Genomic DNA, 20,402 nt, shown 5'->3' on the forward strand with positions numbered 1-20,402 from the left:
AAAGTGCATCGAAAACATTAGGCGTGTTTCTCAGTTATTTAATCCCTTTGATTTCAAAGAATAATTGGAATATAAAATGATTAAAATCAACATTTATAAACAAGATAAAATATGACAGGAATATAAACAGAAGGTGGGGGCTGCATTTACATTGTGCATTTATATTGTACATTTCATCGTTTATTCTGGTTTTACATTCTCGCTGTTGTCAGAGTTCACCAGTACTGATAAAAAGTAGAATCACAGGCCATTCATGAAAAGAGCAGAGCATGAACTGCGTGCCCTGTGAGGCCGAGAAATACTGCAGGAGCTCTTTGAGACTGATCAGGGTGAAGAGTGAGGCCAGAGAAGGGAAAGCTTGCTTTCTTTTATCTATCAGGAGACCAGGAGGTGCTGGTCTCCTGCTTGTCTTGATACATGGAGGTGCTCATTTAAGCTAAGAACAATTCCGATATTTTTATTTATTCATTTCCTTCAGCACAAAATGTGTGTTTTTGAAAACATTAGAAACTTGCCAGCATGTTTCTGTCAATTTAAATGTCTTTGAAATCTCCCCACCTCTCAACTCTCTCCTGCACTTTGAAGGTGACAAACCACCATCCCTACAGTCGTATTTATCAGATATTACCAGAGCTTTATTAACTGTTTTTTTCCCCCCTTGCTCAACTTCTATACATGTGAATTAGAACATGTCTTGCTGGCTTAAAGCAACACAATTCAGGCTGCGAGTCTTAATATTTCAACAGTATCTAAAAAGCCATCTGGTGACAGCAATCAAATCACCAGAGCAAAACAGCAGCATGGCGAAAACCCGACCCTACTGCCTAGGAGAGTATGAAACATACATGTTAAGCAGAAGACAGAAGGACAAGAAGATCCAGGGGCTTGCTTCGAGTGCTTCTCATTTTGTACTCATTAGTGTCCTCTCATAGTTTAGAAAAGCAAAGCAAATAATGGCACAAGAACTCCAATAAACTCTGCCTGACCTGCAGTTAAAAAGTAAAAGCAAAAGAACTCATTCTATTTAGAAAATGTTCTGGGATTGTTAATTTTCAAAATGTCATTAAGTGCTTAATATAAAAGAGAGGCCTTCAGTATACATTCACCACATCATCTAAACCTGCCTTTGTACTAAACCCATTTATTTACTGGTAGATAAACGTGGGAGCGCAGGGCGTAGCAACTCACCGTGGCAACTGTTCTCTAGTATTGCAGACATTTTGGCACCAAACCCTTATAGGGACAAAGAAGCATCCTCAGGAGTCTATACTGTGTTAACAGGCATCTTTGTAAATAAGCGCAGGTGTAATACTATCTTTATTAGATCTGAAGTGATGCCAACTTTCTCCTCTTGACTCAAGTTCATAAACAGTGCTGAGAGCAGAAAAGAAAAGCACACAGTGCAAATGGCAGAGATGTTTCAAACTATCAGTGACTGGCAGCTGTAACAAAAGATGGAAGGGACACTATACTGTAACCTACTGAAGCATCAAACGTTTTCAGTGCTGGCTGAAACAAACTGATTTGGGTTCAAATGAATACTCTGTAGTCACGCCTGTTTCTGGAATGTATGAAAATAAGTCTCTTCCATTATAGTTTTTTTCAGACTGCTGTTTGGTTTCCTTGACTTATGTAAAATTAAGATGCAAAATGGAAATAAAAGCGTTTCTTTCCAGCAGAGGGCATGGCAGAAAAACATTACATGAGTTCATGTTCAAATTTCACATTCTTGTGAGCACACACACACGTGCCGTCACATGTATTGTTTAGCCAGTCATCATTAACTTGTCGAATGGCTGCTGTATCAATCTTCCCACAAAGTAAGTAGTTTAAAGGAAAGGCGGTGTCAGAAATACACCTCCAGATGGCTCTGTGCCATGTATTCTACATTCACACACACCTGCAAATGACATTTAAGTGCATCTAATGGGTGAAGTTCACCCCACTGAGGTGTACAATAAATGCCAAGGCATCAATTAAGTACTTACAAGCCAATTTTGTGCAGTTTTGAGAGACAGAGAAGTTAGCTGACACCATCAGTCTTAGCGTGGTAAACTCGAACCAGCTGGTACGCCAAGGTTGTTTGTTCAAATGAAAACGCTGAAAATTGCTAACAAATACAGTCCGACTCTGGTTTATCCATCCCCACCCTCACACACACACACACACACACACACACACACACACACACGCTCAGCACACTACTCCAGCTGTGACAAACACTGCAGTGCATTTTGTCTCGATGCAAACGAGTGATTTTCACATTAAGAGTTCAGACTGACGTCCGTGCGCTGTCTCTGTTCGGACGCTCGCTGCAGCACATGCTGGGTTTTAGCCGGTGTCTTCCTCGGCGTTATGGCCGAGGAACTTCTCTGGATTGGAGGTACCTTCAAAGCGCTGCGAGGCAATGGCGGCTTGATGAGACATACTCTTCCTCACAATGTCGCCTTTCCTCCACAGTGTGATCTCCTGGAAAAAATTAAAACAACATACATGGTGGTGTGAGGGGGATGTACTGTTGGTAAACTCTCAGATCTATAAAAGTTCAAAATATTAACAATTAACTAACTGCAAAATATCCTCAGATTGCCAGAAGAATTATAGTCTTTTTTTATTTGCCCCATGTGCTCTCATATTTACCAGTAATTGAATCATTCTCAGTTATAAACATTTCTTCCTCTCACATGTTTAACCCTCCTCAGTGCCTCTGTGTACACAGATTGGGGCGTGTGGCCTTGATGCCAAGACTCTGACACCCAATCAGCTTTGTTTTCCAGCTAGAGTCCCAGGACCATGATTGGACAGAAGCCCAGTCCTTGTACTGATTGATAACTGAGACTGTGTTTTCAGAAGTGCAGAACAGCGCACATACATTTTTCATTGTGCAAATGCTTCCTTCTTTTATTCATCTTGGTCATTATGAACTTTTATGCACAAGCCGCTATTATACTTTTTTTTTTAGCCATGAATGGATGCAAACATTTCCTCTGTTTTCTTCTTAACTTATTAGACAACAACAAAGAAACAGTACACGTCTCCCTGGAAAAGTGCAGAAAAGCTCACTTAGTTTTGCTGGTCTCAAAAAAAGGAAAAATAACTAAGAAAATCAGAGGATCAGCTGTGAACTGCTTCAACTGGGCAATACAGGGAGTGCAGAATTATTAGGCAAATGAGTATTTTGTCCACATCATCCTCTTCATGCATGTTGTCTTACTCCAAGCTGTATAGGCTCGAAAGCCTACTACCAATTAAGCATATTAGGTGATGTGTAATGAGAAGGGGTGTGGTCTAATGACATCAACACCCTATATCAGGTGTGCATAATTATTAGGCAACGTCCTTTCCTTTGGCAAAATGGGTCAAAAGAAGGACTTGACAGGCTCAGAAAAGTCAAAAATAGTGAGATATCTTGCAGAGGGATGCAGCAGTCTCAAATTTGCAAAGCTTCTGAAGCGTGATCATCGAACAATCAAGCGTTTCATTCAAAATGGTCAACAGGGTCGCAAGAAGCGTGTGGAAAAACCAAGGCGCAAAATAACTGCCCATGAACTGAGAAAAGTCAAGCGTGCAGCTGCCAAGATGCCACTTGCCACCAGTTTGGCCATATTTCAGAGCTGCAACATCACTGGAGTGCCCAAAAGCACAAGGTGTGCAATACTCAGAGACATGGCCAAGGTAAGAAAGGCTGAAAGACGACCACCACTGAACAAGACACACAAGCTGAAATGTCAAGACTGGGCCAAGAAATATCTCAAGACTGATTTTTCTAAGGTTTTATGGACTGATGAAATGAGAGTGAGTCTTGATGGGCCAGATGGATGGGCCCGTGGCTGGATTGGTAAAGGGCAGAGAGCTCCAGTCCGACTCAGACGCCAGCAAGGTGGAGGTGGAGTACTGGTTTGGGTTGGTATCATCAAAGATGAGCTTGTGGGGCCTTTTCGGGTTGAGGATGGAGTCAAGCTCAACTCCCAGTCCTACTGCCAGTTTCTGGAAGACACCTTCTTCAAGCAGTGGTACAGGAAGAAGTCTGCATCCTTCAAGAAAAACATGATTTTCATGCAGGACAATGCTCCATCACACGCGTCCAAGTACTCCACAGCATGGCTGGCAAGAAAGGGTATAAAAGAAGAAAAACTAATGACATGGCCTCCTTGTTCACCTGATCTGAACCCCATTGAGAACCTGTGGTCCATCATCAAATGTGAGATTTACAAGGAGGGAAAACAGTACACCTCTCTGAACAGTGTCTGGGAGGCTGTGGTTGCTGCTGCACGCAATGTTGATGGTGAACAGATCAAAACACTGACAGAATCCATGGATGGCAGGCTTTTGAGTGTCCTTGCAAAGAAAGGTGGCTATATTGGTCGCTGATTTGTTTTTGTTTTGTTTTTGAATGTCAGAAATGTATATTTGTGAATGTGGAGATGTTATATTGGTTTCACTGGTAAAAATAAATAATTGAAATGGGTATATATTTGTTTTTTGTTAAGTTGCCTAATAATTATGCACAGTAATAGTCACCTGCACACACAGATATCCCCCTAAAATAGCTAAAACTAAAAACAAACTAAAAACTACTTCCAAAAACATTCAGCTTTGATATTAATGAGTTTTTGGGTTCATTGAGAACATGGTTGTTGTTCAATAATAAAATTATTCCTCAAAAATACAACTTGCCTAATAATTCTGCACTCCCTGTACAGAAACTGCATTTCTGGACTGGCTTCAGTTTTCAGCCCATGAACTTGCTGCCTGCCTGTAACCCTCACCCGCCAAGGGTTCTTTTTCCCAAACCGCAGAAAGCTCGTCCAGAGACACAAAGTCATTATAGATCTATAGTACGATATTTCTAGAGTACACATTTTCTTTACTATGTCTAAAGTGGTCATATTCCTAGATACTATGACTAAACACAAAGTAGAGCTCCAAGAACGACACAGTACTCGAAACTGCTTGAACCACAGCAGCTGGAACGTCATTAACAGTCACCTGTGTGAGTGAGCAGAAGAACTACAGATCTTGTGTGATCTCACTGTCTGTGTACCTGCTGTTTGAAATAGCGTCTTTCCTCTTCATCTATGAGGACCAGATTAAGGTAGTACCGCACAGAAAACTTCTTGTTAATGTCCCTCATTGTGGGGGTCAACTCATAGCCTGCCAGAAACAGCCTGATGGGGATGGACTCTCCTGTAGCACAAGACAAAATCAGGTTTAGTTTGCAACAAATGAGATCTGCTGCAACAAGCAGCAAAACCACAGACCATAAAAGGCCTCTGACCTCACCTCTGACGGGGGCACCATCCATTATTTCATACTTTGCTATGGTGTCGTTCTCATGGTAGACGTTAGGGCCTGTGCCAGTTGTCTCCCGCTTGATGATGTCAATCTCCATATGTCTGATCTTAATCCTCACTAGGAGGAAGTAAATCTTCCCTACAATAACATCTTTTAGGTGATACCTGCAAGCAGATGATGGAATCTGTTAATATTCTCTCTTGCTTTGATCATTTCAATTTCTGATTGCAAAGAAAAAAGAAAATCATACTTGGACTTATTGTACTCAAACTCTATGTGTAGACAGTCCTCAATGCCAACTTCCATCTTGATGGAGGAGTTCAGCTCGGGGTAGGTGCTGAGTGTGTGAACCACAAGATCCAACTCTTTGCTGATGTCGTTGAGTCTCCGGCCTACTGTCGCCCTGAGAAAGTAGCTGGAAGCAAATGCAAAAACATTTGGATACAAGAGAGGAGCATGTCACTAACAGCCAGTAAGCAGCACGTGAGGTTGCACTGACCAGTACACAGATTTTCATCTCTGTGTGCACAGCATGCCCCTCTTTAGATGCACTGTTGCATGCTGCAGGTATTGCTACAACAGAGAACACCAAAGTGTACAAGAAACACACAACTTTTACAAGTGAAGGCAAACTAATGTAGCAGTTTATCTGCATTTCAGATCATATTTTAAGTAGTTCTTTGTAACTGACGTTTAGTAAAGCAAGCTGGGGTTGGACCAGAGCACCTGAAGATGCTTTTCTTTACCACCAACGTTGTTGAAGAGGTAACAGCAAGTATTGTCATGGTTTTGCATGTCATGAAGTAATCTTACAAAGAAACTTCAAAGATATCTTTGAACTAGTTTGAAAACCTCACATGCAAATTTAATGGGAAAAAGAAGCCACTTGAAGATCTTCATGAGTACACACTGTCTCTCAATTTCTTAGTCAGGAGCACCACTTACTCAAAACATCTAGTTTCAAAACAGCAAGATAGTGATGACGAAAAAGCTCAACTAAAGACTTAAAAGTGGACCTTCCCGGTGCTTGAAAGTAGGGCTGGGTATAGTCACTGATTTCTATAACGGATTCAATTCTGATTCACAAGGTCTCGATTTGATTTAATTTAATTCAATTTTGACTCAGATAGTCAGAAATATTATTATTGTAATCATTTATCAGTACTGACACTTGTCAGACTTCATCAGAGGTGTGAGCATCACAGCAGATGCCTTTGTGTCAAAGTAACTGAAGATAAAACAGAAAAACATGAAGGTGATTTTCCTGGCCTGGCTTTTTATAGCAGATAAGAAAACCATGAATCAACATATATCTGATGCTGCTGAAGTAAAGCAAAGCAAAGTTACAGAGGTTTTTATTAGAGATAAATCTAAGCGTTTTGTAATTTGGCATAATTTCAAAAAGCTTAAATTTTCTTCGGTAGTGAACAGAAGACATTAGGCTCTCTTGACAGAGAGCATTTTTTAAAAAACAAAAAACAAAGATGAGAAAATTTATAGCATTCTCACTCCTAAATATGAAGCAGGAAATTGAAGATGTATAGCTTAGCATATACGAATGAAATACAGGGTAACACCTCAACTGCACAAAGGTTAAGGAATGTCCAGCGTTATAGCACGCCATCAAAAACATGGAACAAGCCATTAACGATTCCACTTGCAGAGGACAGAGCAGAACTTACCGTAACTTGACGTTCTGACCAGTGTATGATTCGTAGGGTTTCTCCACATGTGTGAACTCAAAGTCAAACGTCTGTGACTGTGTGAGCTCCCCTGGTCGAGCCAAGTCTTTCACCAGAGACACAAACTCGTGATGATTCCCCCTGTCATAGTACATTTCTGGAAACACAAATTAACAGTGTCACACATTGCCCATCGCTGAAGTCATTTTAAACTCTTTTATCTGAGGAACTGCAAAGACAATTGTGTACTGACAGTCCTCACAGTGACCACTTCTCCCACTGTGCTGACACACTGACTACATGGTGCAAGCTGAATTTCAGTGAAATGACTGGTCAGAAATGAATTTACATACTTTATAATTATTACTGTTTGCTTTCCATTTCCTATCTGCTCACAACTATTTCAAAATCAACTGAGATACTTTAACATGCAAATGAAAAATGCTAATCATTTTAACCAACTGAAAAAAAGACTGACAGCATGATGTTTAAACTAAGCAACGCTGTTATTTGAAAAAATTTATTCTAAGTTTGTTTTTAGCGTGAGTAGCACATTTGAAACAGTTTGTGCAGGCCTGTGTTTGTTGCATCACTTCCTCTTTTAACAACTGTAGAGGTTTGGGAACTAAGGAGCGTGAATGCTGTAGGCCAAAATGCTTTCTCATTAGGGCTGCCACAAACAATTATTTTGATAGTCGACTAGTCACCGATTATTTTTGCGATTAGTCGACTAATCAGATCATCATCCATTGGACATAAAACTACAGCTTATTGCACCAGCAGCATCTGCTCTTATATAACTATCATTAGCTTACAGCTTTAAGTGTTTAAGGTCTGTGCTAACTAAAAATAAAGACAAGATAGTTTATTAAATTTTAATGAAATTTGCAGATTGTTTCGGTGAAGTTTAATAAACTCCTTGCTATCTAAAATATAACAGGACACTGGAGTATATTCTGGAGCGTCTCACACTTCTGATAATCAGTTGTCTGCTTGACGTTTATTCAGCTGTGTAAAAACTAGAACTTTAATCTCAGACAAACTGATTTACTCAGGAACAAATAAAATACTAAAAAAAAGCCAAACAATAACATTTTAAGTTATCTAAGTGACTCATATATATTTAACCTGAGTAGCGAAAGACGGCGGTGGGTTTGAAAACGATTTGCGGGGAGTCCGGTGTTCTCACGGCGCTAGTGAGCCTAGCCCCCGGCTCGCTAACGAGCTAGTGGGTAACAGATGTCTCCGAAAACGTTGGAGCGCTTTTGAAAATATGTGGTGTCCTGATAAACTGAGCAGATATTTGAGGTTTACACAGCTACATTCTCGCCTGAAAATATGTTAAACGTTTATTTTGTGACCCAGAAAGAATAATAAGAGTAACATTAAAACTAACTAGCTGCCGCCATTGTTGGAAACTGCGCTGGGCCGCGCTATGAATTCTGGGACACAGCTGCTTCTTCTTCTTCTTCGGGGTTTAACGGTAGCTGACATCCTTGTACATGCAGTGCTGCCATCTTCTGTTTCAGTCCGTTATTACACTCTTAAATCCTGCCACTTATTCCTGCGTCTTTTGTGATCTTACAAAGCTTCAAACGACGCGTCGACTATTAAATCAGTCGTCGACGATTTTGATAGTCGACGTAATCGTGACTAGTCGACAAATCGTGGCAGCCCTATTTCTCATTCTTGCTTGTTAAAGCATTGCAGCTGCTTAAAAGTGCAGGACACTGTTTGTCATGTTCATGTTTCAGAATGTGTTTGAAGTTTCCAACAGGTGACAGGTTTGTACTGTGGGCAGGCCAGTTTAGCACCCAGATTCTTTCAATGCACAATTAGGAGTTGTGATCTGTGGAATATGATTTGGCTCTGTTTTGCTTAAATAACGTAGACATTACCTACAGAAACGAAAAATACAGCAGTGTATTCTGGTCCTAAACCTCTATATATACACTGCATGTTTCTAGAGTGCAACAAACAACAACCAGCTTGGATAGAGTGTAAACAAACAAATATGTAACTATATATAAGAAATGTCAGAGAAATCTGTTTGAGTTTGTCTGAGAGAGAGTAAAAAAAATATCCAGTGTAAGACTGGATATCTGCAGGGTTGAAACTACAATGTGCAGAACCATGGAATACAACACTTACTTCACCCTGCTGTGCGTTACCCGGTTATTTTATACCGGCTGTAAAAGGGAACCACCTGAGTAAAATAACCATTACAAAAGCTGATGTTTTAAAGAAGGTACATATAGGGCCAATTCTAATAACAGTCTGTGGCAGCATAAACCCTTATTTAACATTAAAATGCAACTGCTGGGATTTGCTAAAGAGGCATGGTGTCAGTTTTGTAACTGAAAGTTGTGGACAGCGGTATTTTTGCAGCTGGTCCTATGGCATATATAATTTCAGGAGGCGAATATTACATTTGCAGCCTGTAATTTAAACATTAAATCTAACACTGAAGAATTATGCCTCTTCCGGTTGTGATGCATTCTTAGATGAGTTTTATTTGGAATAAGAGAGAGGAAGAATAAATGCATAATTGGCACATTGGGTGAAGGGCTTAAAGCGGTGACTGCAAAGCCAAACTTTGGCTGTCCTAAACTCTTCACTGATTTCACATGCTGAATGGTTAGAGGTGAGCCCTACATCATACTCTCCTTTGCTGTTTCTGCTGGTTATTTAGCTGCTAATTTGTGGTACTTAGCATTAATGTGGTGATTGCTTTAGTGAACTGGCTGGGCTTTTGTATATAAATATAGCCTAGTTAGTAGACCATCCTGTCTGACGGCCTCCGACTATGAATTATGGGATGGCACTGATCACAGCGTTTATCATGGCCGCCACAGAGACACTTCCAGGTCACTTAAACGGTATCATCTGATAAACACTGTTTTAAACACACAGACACAACAATACACAGTTCGCCGCACCGTCAGAAACGCCTTTAAGCAGTTTCCTTGAAACTCTCAGCTCTCAGGCTGCCATCTTTGATTGAACAAAAGTAAAAGTGACAATCACCTAATACTTCAGTTCTTACTTACATGTGATAATCTAGGCACCGAAAGTGCGACTTAACAAAAAGTGTACGTTACAGAAGATGTTTAAAAGAAGGGCCAAAGGTCACTGAGACGTAACGGCTCTCCAACGGCTGACGAGTCAGCTGACGTCGCTCGCGCCCACATCTGTCACGAGACCCGACACTTCAAATAGACACTTGTTACTGCAGTACGGCCGAACTTTAAATGCGTTTCTTGTCACTTTTTACACATTAAAGCTGTAAAATACACCATGCTGATAGTCGTCAGTACATGTAGCTAGCTACCCAGTATTTCCTGTCACACTTTGGCTACTTCTGTCTGGGGCTGAATGTGGAATTCAGGCCTAGCAGCTGCTCACCTATCTGGCCGATAAACTCGATTTTGATGCCATTATGCTCCAGCCTCTTTCCCGGGTATTTGAGTGTAACGTTGACTTTTCCGGAAACAGTTTCCCCGTCGTAGAAAAGGAAATATTTGTCTTTCCTGCCGTCTTCGCTTCTGTGCTCAGCTTTCTTTCTCGTTTCGGCGTCATTCAGAACTATATCTATGTCCGCACTCTGACCAAAACCAAAAAAGCTCATTGCTGCTCGTTAGTCAAGCGAAGCCCTGTGGCCGGATCCCGCTGGAAATGCGCTGTCTTCCTAATGAAAGAACACACTGTAGTTTGTTCTCGGTTTGCCGCGAGGAGTCCAGCGCGAGCTGCTTCCCAGATTATTGCATATTTTGAGTTACAACCGCCTGACTACGCATGCGTCTACAGTCACGTGAAGGAAATTGTATTCTTTGTAGTTTGTTTCGTTTCTCTGTTCATGAATTTTTTTTGACAAATTGTACTCTCGGTGCTAAAATGAAAAATTATAACGAGCAATATTTCGCTGAATGCCAACTTTTCAAACAATGGTAACCCTCCCCTTCACCCCACCTCTGCACCTTTCAGGCGCAGTATCAACAGGCGGAAGAAGCCACAACTCCTGGCCTCCTTGAGTTGCTACTGCCCCGAGTAAAGTCTTACAGGTGTTGGAATGTCCAATTTAAACACAATTTAATGGCCTTCAAATTATGATTGACCAAGATGTTCTTTTGGAGGCTGAGGCTGTCCCAGCGACCGTAGGGCAAGAGGCAGGGTACACTCTGGACAGGTCACCAATCTGCTGGCTAACATTGCCACACCTATGTCATTCAGATTAACCGGACTGTGGGAGAAACTCACGAAGACACGAGGAGAACAAGCAAACAACTCACAGAAACGCCATGGCTGGATGATGGGGTACTTGATGATGATACTGGGGTACTTCGTGCTGTGAGGCTGCGTGTGCTGCCCGCTTCTTAATATACTTGGTATTATTCTGAGTATAATTATGTTTTTGTTTATGTGGATATAGTACATTTGTACTATTCATCTACATTTTTTAACAAAATTTGTTTACATTTTTAGTAAGTGTGAGAAAGTGAGAAAAGAGTTTGATCAGAAGTTTACTTTGTTTTCCAAAAAAAATTTTCTTTTTCTAATTGTACTGTCATGAACTTTAACATTAAACATTCTAAATATGAGATGCATCTTTTAAATGTGTTTTTAATATGTTAGTCTTAAAGTTTCTCGCTGCTTTTTTAATTATTTCCCACGCCTGTTTGTGTTCCTGCAAGCCTCAACTTTCTCTGCTTTTAAGATCTGGTTTCATATGGAATCATTTGAGTCCCTCACTTTTTGTGTTAGTGATGCAATCTGTGAAAGGGATCATGACTCAAACAGCCAAGTCAATTGGTAGAGAGTGTTTGGTTCAGTTCTGATGGTCTGTGTTTATGACTCCATGCCTCAACTACAATGCAGTAGCTGTGTTAGCTATAGAAGGGTTACAGTTTGGAGGGGTATTACTGGTATACTGGGTATACTGGTACTCATATAACACCTTTCTACTCAGTTTAGCACTGAGAGAAATTTGTACTGCAAGTCACATTCACCCATTAACACACTCTCATACAGAGTTTATCTATGCCAAGCACTCTGTTGGGAGAAATTGGGAGACAAAATTGCATTGTGAGCAACTCGGGAGTACACAAAGATACTTTGAAAGGAAGAGTCAGGGATCTAACCACCAAAGCAGACGAAGGAGAATCTAATGTAACTGCACCACGATTCAGTAGGTCTATATTTTTTCCTTGGATTTGTTTGCTAAATTTTATTTCCAGTGTGAGGAAATGTGTCTCGCCTAATTCTTACAAATAAAAGTATGGTTTGTACTTTTATCCAAAGAGCAAGATTAATTTAACAATGAATTGCATCACTTCTCAATTTTGGTAGATTCACTGTTGCCAAGGTATCTGTCTCATATCAGAATAGGAAGAGGTTGGACTGGTACAGCCCTGGCCTGAATGAAACAGTATTGGAGCTTAGAAAAAACTTACTGTATAGAAACTACGTTTAGAAATGTACTAAATCGACTTGTGTAAGTATAATGATGATGCATTTCCATTCGTTTTTAATCCCCTCTGCTTTTGACTCATATTGACTGCATGTTGTACCAGTTTTAAGCACTAGAGGTCAGGAGTGCACAATTTGTAACATCCTTATGCAAACTAAGCTCATTGTGGTGTCTGGAATGACTGCAGTAACAATAAATCCACAAACACAAATCTTTTGCAGTCTGTTTAAATTTTGTCGTTCACTCGGTCTCTCCAATGAGTGGGGGAAAAGGGAAAACTGGCTCCAGGATTTCCCTGGACCCGGTTCTCTAATGGCACTGCTAGAGGGCAAGGTTTAACCACAGCAGGACAGATAAACCTGAGAGCCCTCCTAAATTCTCAGGTTTTTGCAATTGAGCTCCTGATGTTTTGTGCTATTATTTAGCATTTAAAAAAAAATATTCATGTGAAAAATAAATCCTCACCCTCATTGCAGGCACGTCATGTCTTTTTCACTCTCAGATTTGAACTCTTGGTGGGAAATCCTCTAAAACCTTTAAAAGCCAGCATAGTGTTGCTGTTTTATGCAACCTGTAGTTTTGGTAACATGAACCACATGCTTCACACACATCAGTCACAGCAGTGTTTCAGATATGAAGTGAGTGGGAACAGTTATTAAATTTTGTGTGTGTGTGTGTGTGTGTGTGTGTGTTGCTTTATCTCATTATGAGGCTAACTGCCTAATTAGTTCTGGTGGCTTACAAAGACAGATTAAAATGATCCTCTTTTTGTGAATAGCTTTAGAATCCAACATGAAAATAGTCAAACAGCCCCCTTAAGGCTGAGAGATAGAAATGTTCTTTTAAAACAATGACTCATTTTTGACAGCATTTTTCTTCTAAAATTGTCCTGCAACAGCATCACATGAATTGTGCAACTCCTTTTTGGACAAATGACTAAAAACTTTTAACAAGCTGATGCCTCCTAGCTGTCATGGTGCGACTCAAACCAATTATTTCTGTGACGATGGGAGTGTGAGGTGCAGCTGTAGACCCTGCTTGGACATGGACACATCTTGCCAGTGTGTCCTTCTGTCACATCCTACTGTGATATTTTCTAAATGGCCAACTTCCCTCTGTCAAGTATCATTTTTTCCCCTCACTGTGGTGTCTGCTCTGCATACACTGAATGCAGCCCTGTCCTCTGAAAAGTCCCTGAAAATGCAGAATGTTTGAAGATATTAGAGAGAAATGAGGTGAAGACTGGGCAGATTAACCAGTTTAGGGGCAAAGCATCTGCTGTGGGCAGAGGAACACCTGTGCTGTAGCTGACATTTATTTTAATAAAACATCATATAACAAATAAAGGTGTAAAAATTAAGTTGATGTTGGCTCCTCCACAGCAGTTATGGATCCACACACTATAGGGCCACAGGAAGGGATCTCTCATTATTTATTCATTTTTCCCCTTGCATTGGAAATTGTTAGATTTTTGTGGTCAGTAATTCTTTCAATCATTTGCTCTTGCATTAAATCTGCATTCAAATCTATGATGAACTCTCTGACTGTCAGCGTATTCAAACTGTGGAATGGTTGCCAGAAGTCCTCTTTCCTAATAAAAGTGGTCATTGCAAACTGAATATGTGGTCAAGGTGTGAGAAAGATGTGGCGTGGAAACGGCGGTAACATATGAATGTGAATGTGTGAACGCTAAACGGCATCACCATTGTTGCCCAGGAATCCAAAGACTCCTACTGGGTCCCCGCCCTCTGGGCTTGTGCACCTGGAGGTGGTTGAGTCTTCACATCTGCTGGCAGTCATTCATCACCTCTGCTATTTAAGGCTGAAGAAATCCTCCAGTTGACACCAGATTGCACTAGCTCTGGTAGTGTGGTTCAGCTCCTCGTACTGGCCCAGTGTTCAAGTTTGCCTTCTGCTGTTCTGCAACTCAACCTCTTCTCTGTGCAGAAGGCCTGTGTCGAAGAGTGGCCGAGAGACCAGTGTGGCAAGATTCCCATGAGAGAGATTCAGCGGACTTCCCTTTTGTTTGTCTCATTGTCTGAATACCTGTGACCTCGCTGTGTTGAAAAAAGCTGGTAAACTTCTATTCCGAGCCCAGCGATCGAGTCCAACTGTGAGAGCGAGGCCCGCCTCGAATAATATTGTAAAATATTTAAGATGCAAGTGAACAAATTATACAAGAAAGCGAAACAGGCATAAACCTGTGTGTGTGTGTGTGTTTCTGAACTCCTCACTTGTTTGGGTTGTAATTACACCGTGGCAAATGTTGCTGTTTTCCTTTAACACTGTAAAGGTCAGCCTGCTGGTTCTGAGAACAGATCTTCCTGCTGGTATAAATGAACCCCCGAAATGTAATCAAACTGCTGTTCCACTGACAATAAAACTGTAAGCAGCCATGTTTGTGGAACGTGTTGAGTAGAGTTTTGTGGACTGTGTCCTGCACACAGACGGCAAACAGAGGAAACCAGACACTTCAGGGTTTTTTTTTTTTTTTTTTTAATTAGTTTTAGTGTGAAAGTGTCAGAAATGATTAGTAGTTACCTGTCTTTGTTTCACCGTGCTGACCAGAATGGCTACATTTATCTGTGAGCTGTATTTTTAATGGAAGAACCATGTGGGACACACAAACAGTGTTTTAATATCTTAACCCATTCTCAGTTAATAGTAACACACTTACATCAGTTTGATGCTGCACACAGCAAATGCCACCTATAGCTGTTCTTCTTAGTCTTAACAAAGAACATTAAGAACAAACTTTAAGGTTCACAAGTTTTAGTGAGTTCAGGTTTATCTAAATATTTAAAATGTATCACTCACTCACTCACTCACTCTCTCTCTCACACACACACACACACACACACACACACACACACACACACACACACACACAACAAAACTAAAGATTTTTCCTTCATAATTATTTCCTCGGCCTCGTGCACTTCTTCCACTGTGGGTTCATGGTACTTCTTGTCATACTTCAATTGTAATTTGCTTCAGTGGTCCTCGTTCATCATTTGACCCAAGTAAGATCTCTGCGTGTTTGCTAAGAATTTTGAAAGACTAACTTAACACCATAATTTGCTGGATGTTGACTATTACAGTAGAGTTACCAGTACAACTAACCACAGATGTGTTTCATCCTATTAACTGTTAGAGGAGTAACACTGACTCACATGCTGCATGACTTTCAGAGCAGCGTTGTGTGCTTTGTTCAGTGAATGAACTGAGTGTGCTACATTTAATCACAATTTGAACACAGGGCTTGCTGCCTTCTTAAAAGTAGGTATTTTTTCATCCTTCTGCCTGACGATAAAGCCAGCACTGATTGATTTTACTGTGAAATAAATAAAAGTGTTCAGTAGCTGTGATGCAAAGGACGATATATTATCCTCTCTGGGCTCATTGATTTTAGTGCTCTTTATCCAGGAACCTGCTGCCAGTTGGCACAGTCACCAGAAAGGAACAAGAAGGCTTTTTGCAGTGTGGAAAGTGGAAATGGCTTAACTCCCACTAATAGATTATGGCTTTAGATCAACAAAGAGCAGTCGGTGGGATATTGGATGGACCAATAGGATTTCTGTGAACAGTGGGGGGACTGTGGAATAGGCCAGGAGGATTGGAACAAGCAGTGAAATGACAAGACTGGCAGTGCAGATCTAGAATCCTCACTACACTCACACCATAAATAGAAAAGACACAAAACACCTTTGTGATATTAGAAGTGAGTTTTATTAATCACAAATAGAGTGGTTCTAAAATGAACAAAAAATAACCCAAGCAGGCCCCAAAAAGACATTCTGCTGCGTGTACATTTGGATCAGAGGATCAGGTACGCTGTATATCAGTCTTCCAGCAGAGCTGGATCACTGGAACGCAGCCATCCTTAAACTGAAAGACAGCACAGAGTGAACCTGCCAGTATAACCTCCACCATCACTGCCTGGAAACAGCCTGCAGACACACTCGCTCAGGACTCCCTGTCGAGTCAGTGCAGACCTGTGTAAAGATGCGATACAAGACTTCTTTGCTGTTTGTGAGCTTAACTGTCCATGAACTCTGGATTATAAACTTCACTTACATTTTGCAGAGTCCCAGCTCCTTTATCATTGAATGGGTCAGCTCTTAATTTCATCTTCCTTTCTTGTAGATTGGTGCCGTTCTTAACGCTACACAAGGTTGGTGTTTCCTGACACCAACTGTGCCCCCTCGTTTTTGTACAGGGTAAATGTTTAAACCCGGGATGTCGGACTCATTTTAAATCAGGGGTCACACTTTGGTCTTAAGTGGACCAGACTAGTAAAAATTCCCTTTCTGTAAATGTAAATAAGTGTAGCTGCACATTTAATCCCTGCAATATCTCAGTATACAAAAAAGAAGTGCAATTTCACCAGCACGTCTCAGTTTTACTACATGATAAAGAAATGCTGCTCTGTATAATAAAAACACATGCTAGCATGACTCTTTGGGCTTAAATTGTAAAAAAGCAAATGTGTAAAATGACAGAAAAAGTTCTGGTTGCTCATTGACCAGACTGTCCTGGAGAAGAGCAAGTTTTTGTTAATTCACAAAAAAATGTCCAGTTTTACTTACTTTACCATGGATACAGGCTTTTGTACTTTAGATAGTGGGAAAAAAGCAGTAACTTTTCTGTCATTTCATTATTTATTTATTACTTTGATGCAGTATGAAAGACTGTGGGAGAGGTCTTCACCCTTAGGACAAGCTGCAAAATTTATGAAAATACATTTAAAAGTCCGAAACGTGTGAAAGATGTCCAGCGGGCCGGTGTTATGACCCTGAGTATGACACCCCTGGTTTAAACAGTGTTGTGAAGACCTGAAACATTTCCCCGCCAGCACAGAGAAGAATAAATAACATACACAAAACAAAAAGAAAAAAGTCAGTACTGACTAAATTGGTCTTTCAAATTTTCTTTAGGGATTTTATTTTGAAATACCAATCAGTGTTAGAAAACCTGGATAAAGACATTATAAATAGGGCTGGGTATCGTCACTGATTTCTAGAATCGATTCAATTCCGATTCACAAGGTCCCGAATCGATTCGATCCACGATTCGATTTAATTCGATTCGATTCGATTTAAATCTGGGAAATTTTGACAGTCAGAAGTATAATTCAGATCAGAACATTTACATATTTTTGTATCTATAAAAAGGAAGCTGACACTCGCAAGACTTTATCCAAGGTGTGAGCATCACAGCAGATGCCTTTGTGTCAAAGTAGCTGAGGATAAAACACAGAAAAACATGAAGGTTTTCCTGGCCTGGGATTTTATAAAAATATTCTGCAGTACATCAAAAACGAAAGAAAACCATTAATTAATGAACATTACCTCTGACGTTACAGCGGTTTTATTAGACACACGGCTAAGCATTTTGCATTTTGAATAATATTAAAAAGTTTAAATTTGTTCAGTATTGAACAGCAGAAATGAGGTTTTCTTTTCGGAAGAATGTAAAAGGGAAAAAAACAGCGGCCGACAGCGCTGTAAACAACAGTAGACTTGTGCGTAACAAGCAAGCGAATAATGAAGAAAGCAAACTGTTTGAGAGGGGGGGGGGGGGGGGAGAGGGAGAGAGAGAGAGCTGCGCATCGCAATGGAAGCAAAACAGTAAAAGAGTGAATTCATGACGATGTTTATGTGAAGCGTTTGGATCTTCTTTTGCTGCTGGTTCGGTCAATATTGTTTGGAGAGAGATCAAACTAACAGCTTTAGAATCAGCGCATAAAGGGCGTGAACACAAAGCGCCGACCCGGATCAGCGAGCTGTCGGCTTTCAGCCCCGACTGTGAGAAAGGCGACATCTAACTGATTCTGATCCGCGGGTCGCGCTGTGTGTTTAAGTCTATGTGCAGAATCCCTGTACCTGCTCTCATTTACTGTTTGGTGGTTCTTGAAATTTTGTGAGATGTCACCAGAGATTCTGGCATTTCGGACAAAATAAATTTATATTAAAAAATCGATTCAGGATTTTAATGAATCGATTTTACGTTATCCAAGCCAGAATCGATTTTAATCGATGAATCGATTATAAAAACCCACCCCTAATTATAAACCAGAGCTCACAGAAACCGCCCTGCTGTGGGTTTCAATCTGTTTTTTTCTAATAGTGCTACATGTCTTTACTAAAAATAATTCCCACAATATAGAGGCACTATTATTTTTCACTTCAACGCATCTACAGCTCCAAATCTATGTAAAAAGCCATTTACAAATTTGCAGATATGTAGGGGAGTGGAGACTTTTGGTGTCATCATTCCTCTCAAACGCCGCGCTTGTGGTTAAAGAAAAGGAAAAACACGAAGCCGTGACTGCACGGCAGAAGCTAGAGGTGGGACCGTGCACGTGAAACCGCACTAGTCTGAAGCCTGAAGGCACTTAAGAGGAATGAACTATGCACAAATGACGAGGTGAAATGTCTGATTCTCACCACACTGTGCAACTGCAGCAGGACTCATTTGTGACCTTATTTGGGCTAATAGTACACTTCCACAGTGGAACACGTTAGATTCAGTGTTGATGTGCAAATGACCGGCAGATCGTCTCTACCACGACTGATAATTGGTTAACATTTGACCGCATTTCCTCTGTTGAAAACCTCGAGCACAGCTGAACAAGAGATTCTTCTTATCTGCATGAAGGTTACAGCCTTTAAAAGTCTGGTTAGAGAGCGAACACTGAGGGAGAGAACTGTTTGTTCTCAATGCTTTTAAAAGACTGCCTCAAGAAGCTCTTGCTCACGTGTTCTGAATGATCTGATAAAATGCTACCCTTCTTTCAGTCCTACAAATGGAAAGAGTTTCATATCGCCTCAAACGGGAGTTTTGAAAACATTTTTTCACTTTACATGATCTTGCGAAAGAGAAAAAACAAAACAAACAAAAAACACCAAATAGCTATTTACAATTAGTACAAGCGTTAACCCTCCAGACCCCCGACAGCCGAATCTCACTGTAACACTGCTGTCAGCTCAGTTCTGTTCACCATCAGCTTTGCTCAGAAAACTAAAAGGCTTCAACTGAAACCTGAAAGATTTATTTTTCTCTCCAATTAAAACATCCAGTCGCTAAACCCAGGAATAAACCAGATGCAGGTCTGTCGTCGTGTCATGTGTTTCGCTCTGTTCTCCACCCGGCTTCAAATCTTGCTGAAAGGTCTGAGACGCAGAGCTTTGAGCCTGAACAGGGTCTTTTATTCTGAATACTAAATCACCATGCTGAGTGACTGATAAGCGCAGAGTTGCTCCTGGGACTCTTCTAAAATGTGCTTTTGCACATCTGGTGAAATCAAACACACAGTTGTGAGTAAGCCACTGGCTCCGGTGGCTGTGTCACACAGCTGGAACACAAAGCAGCTGTGCCATGTGTAGAAGTTAACTCTGTAAAAAACGCTGTTCCAGCATGTGGTCTACCTCATGTTGTTGGGACTTTCAGTACCAGCTGAAGATTTAGTAGTTTAAATAACCCGCTAACAGCTTTGTCTTGATTATCAGCAGAAACTATTTTAAATACCATTTACTTTGTCAACAGTCCACAATCATTCTTGTCTATCTTCTTTCGGGGTCTGGAAGGTTAACATACAAACCCTGTATTAATATTACTATGATTAATATAGTGAAGAAATCTACACATGTATGACAGCTAAACTCGACAGCAACTTCAATATATACAAGATTAACAGCGAGCAGAGAAGGACACTTAAAATCAAGAAAACGCAGCACTGATCGTGTACAGTGTTTCACAGCATTTGACTGGCACTCTTCAAAGCATCTTACTAAGACTATCTACAAACATCAACATGGAAGTCTGTCATGACACAAGCTGGACAATCCCAGCCGACAAATTCAATATGTAAGACCGCCGATATGCTACTACGAGCCAATTTTCACTTGTTTCTTTCATCTGCAAAGGTGTAAATGCTTACAACTTTATGCAAAGGG

General features: G+C 40.6%; 1 protein-coding gene across 1 annotated transcript; it reads right to left on the reverse strand.

The window, feature by feature from the left end:
- On the reverse strand, nucleotides 1-10,763 carry LOC147320061 (vacuolar protein sorting-associated protein 26B-like). Its single transcript, XM_086307884.1, has 6 exons — nucleotides 10,383-10,763; nucleotides 6,978-7,134; nucleotides 5,546-5,710; nucleotides 5,284-5,459; nucleotides 5,045-5,187; nucleotides 1-2,469 (listed from the first exon to the last, which is right to left on the reverse strand). Exons 1-6 carry the CDS (start codon nucleotides 10,603-10,605, stop codon nucleotides 2,332-2,334), a joined length of 1,002 nt encoding a protein of 333 aa, XP_086164010.1. The 5' UTR covers nucleotides 10,606-10,763; the 3' UTR covers nucleotides 1-2,331.
- Between the last annotated feature and the right edge of the window lie 9,639 nt (nucleotides 10,764-20,402).

This window comes from Aulonocara sp. 'chitande type north' Nkhata Bay, linkage group LG10 (genome assembly GCF_057382095.1).
Source record: "Aulonocara sp. 'chitande type north' Nkhata Bay isolate Kocher_YH1m ecotype deep benthic linkage group LG10, A_spYH_male_GT1.1, whole genome shotgun sequence".
NCBI classification, from domain to species: Eukaryota; Metazoa; Chordata; class Actinopteri; order Cichliformes; family Cichlidae; genus Aulonocara; species Aulonocara sp. 'chitande type north' Nkhata Bay.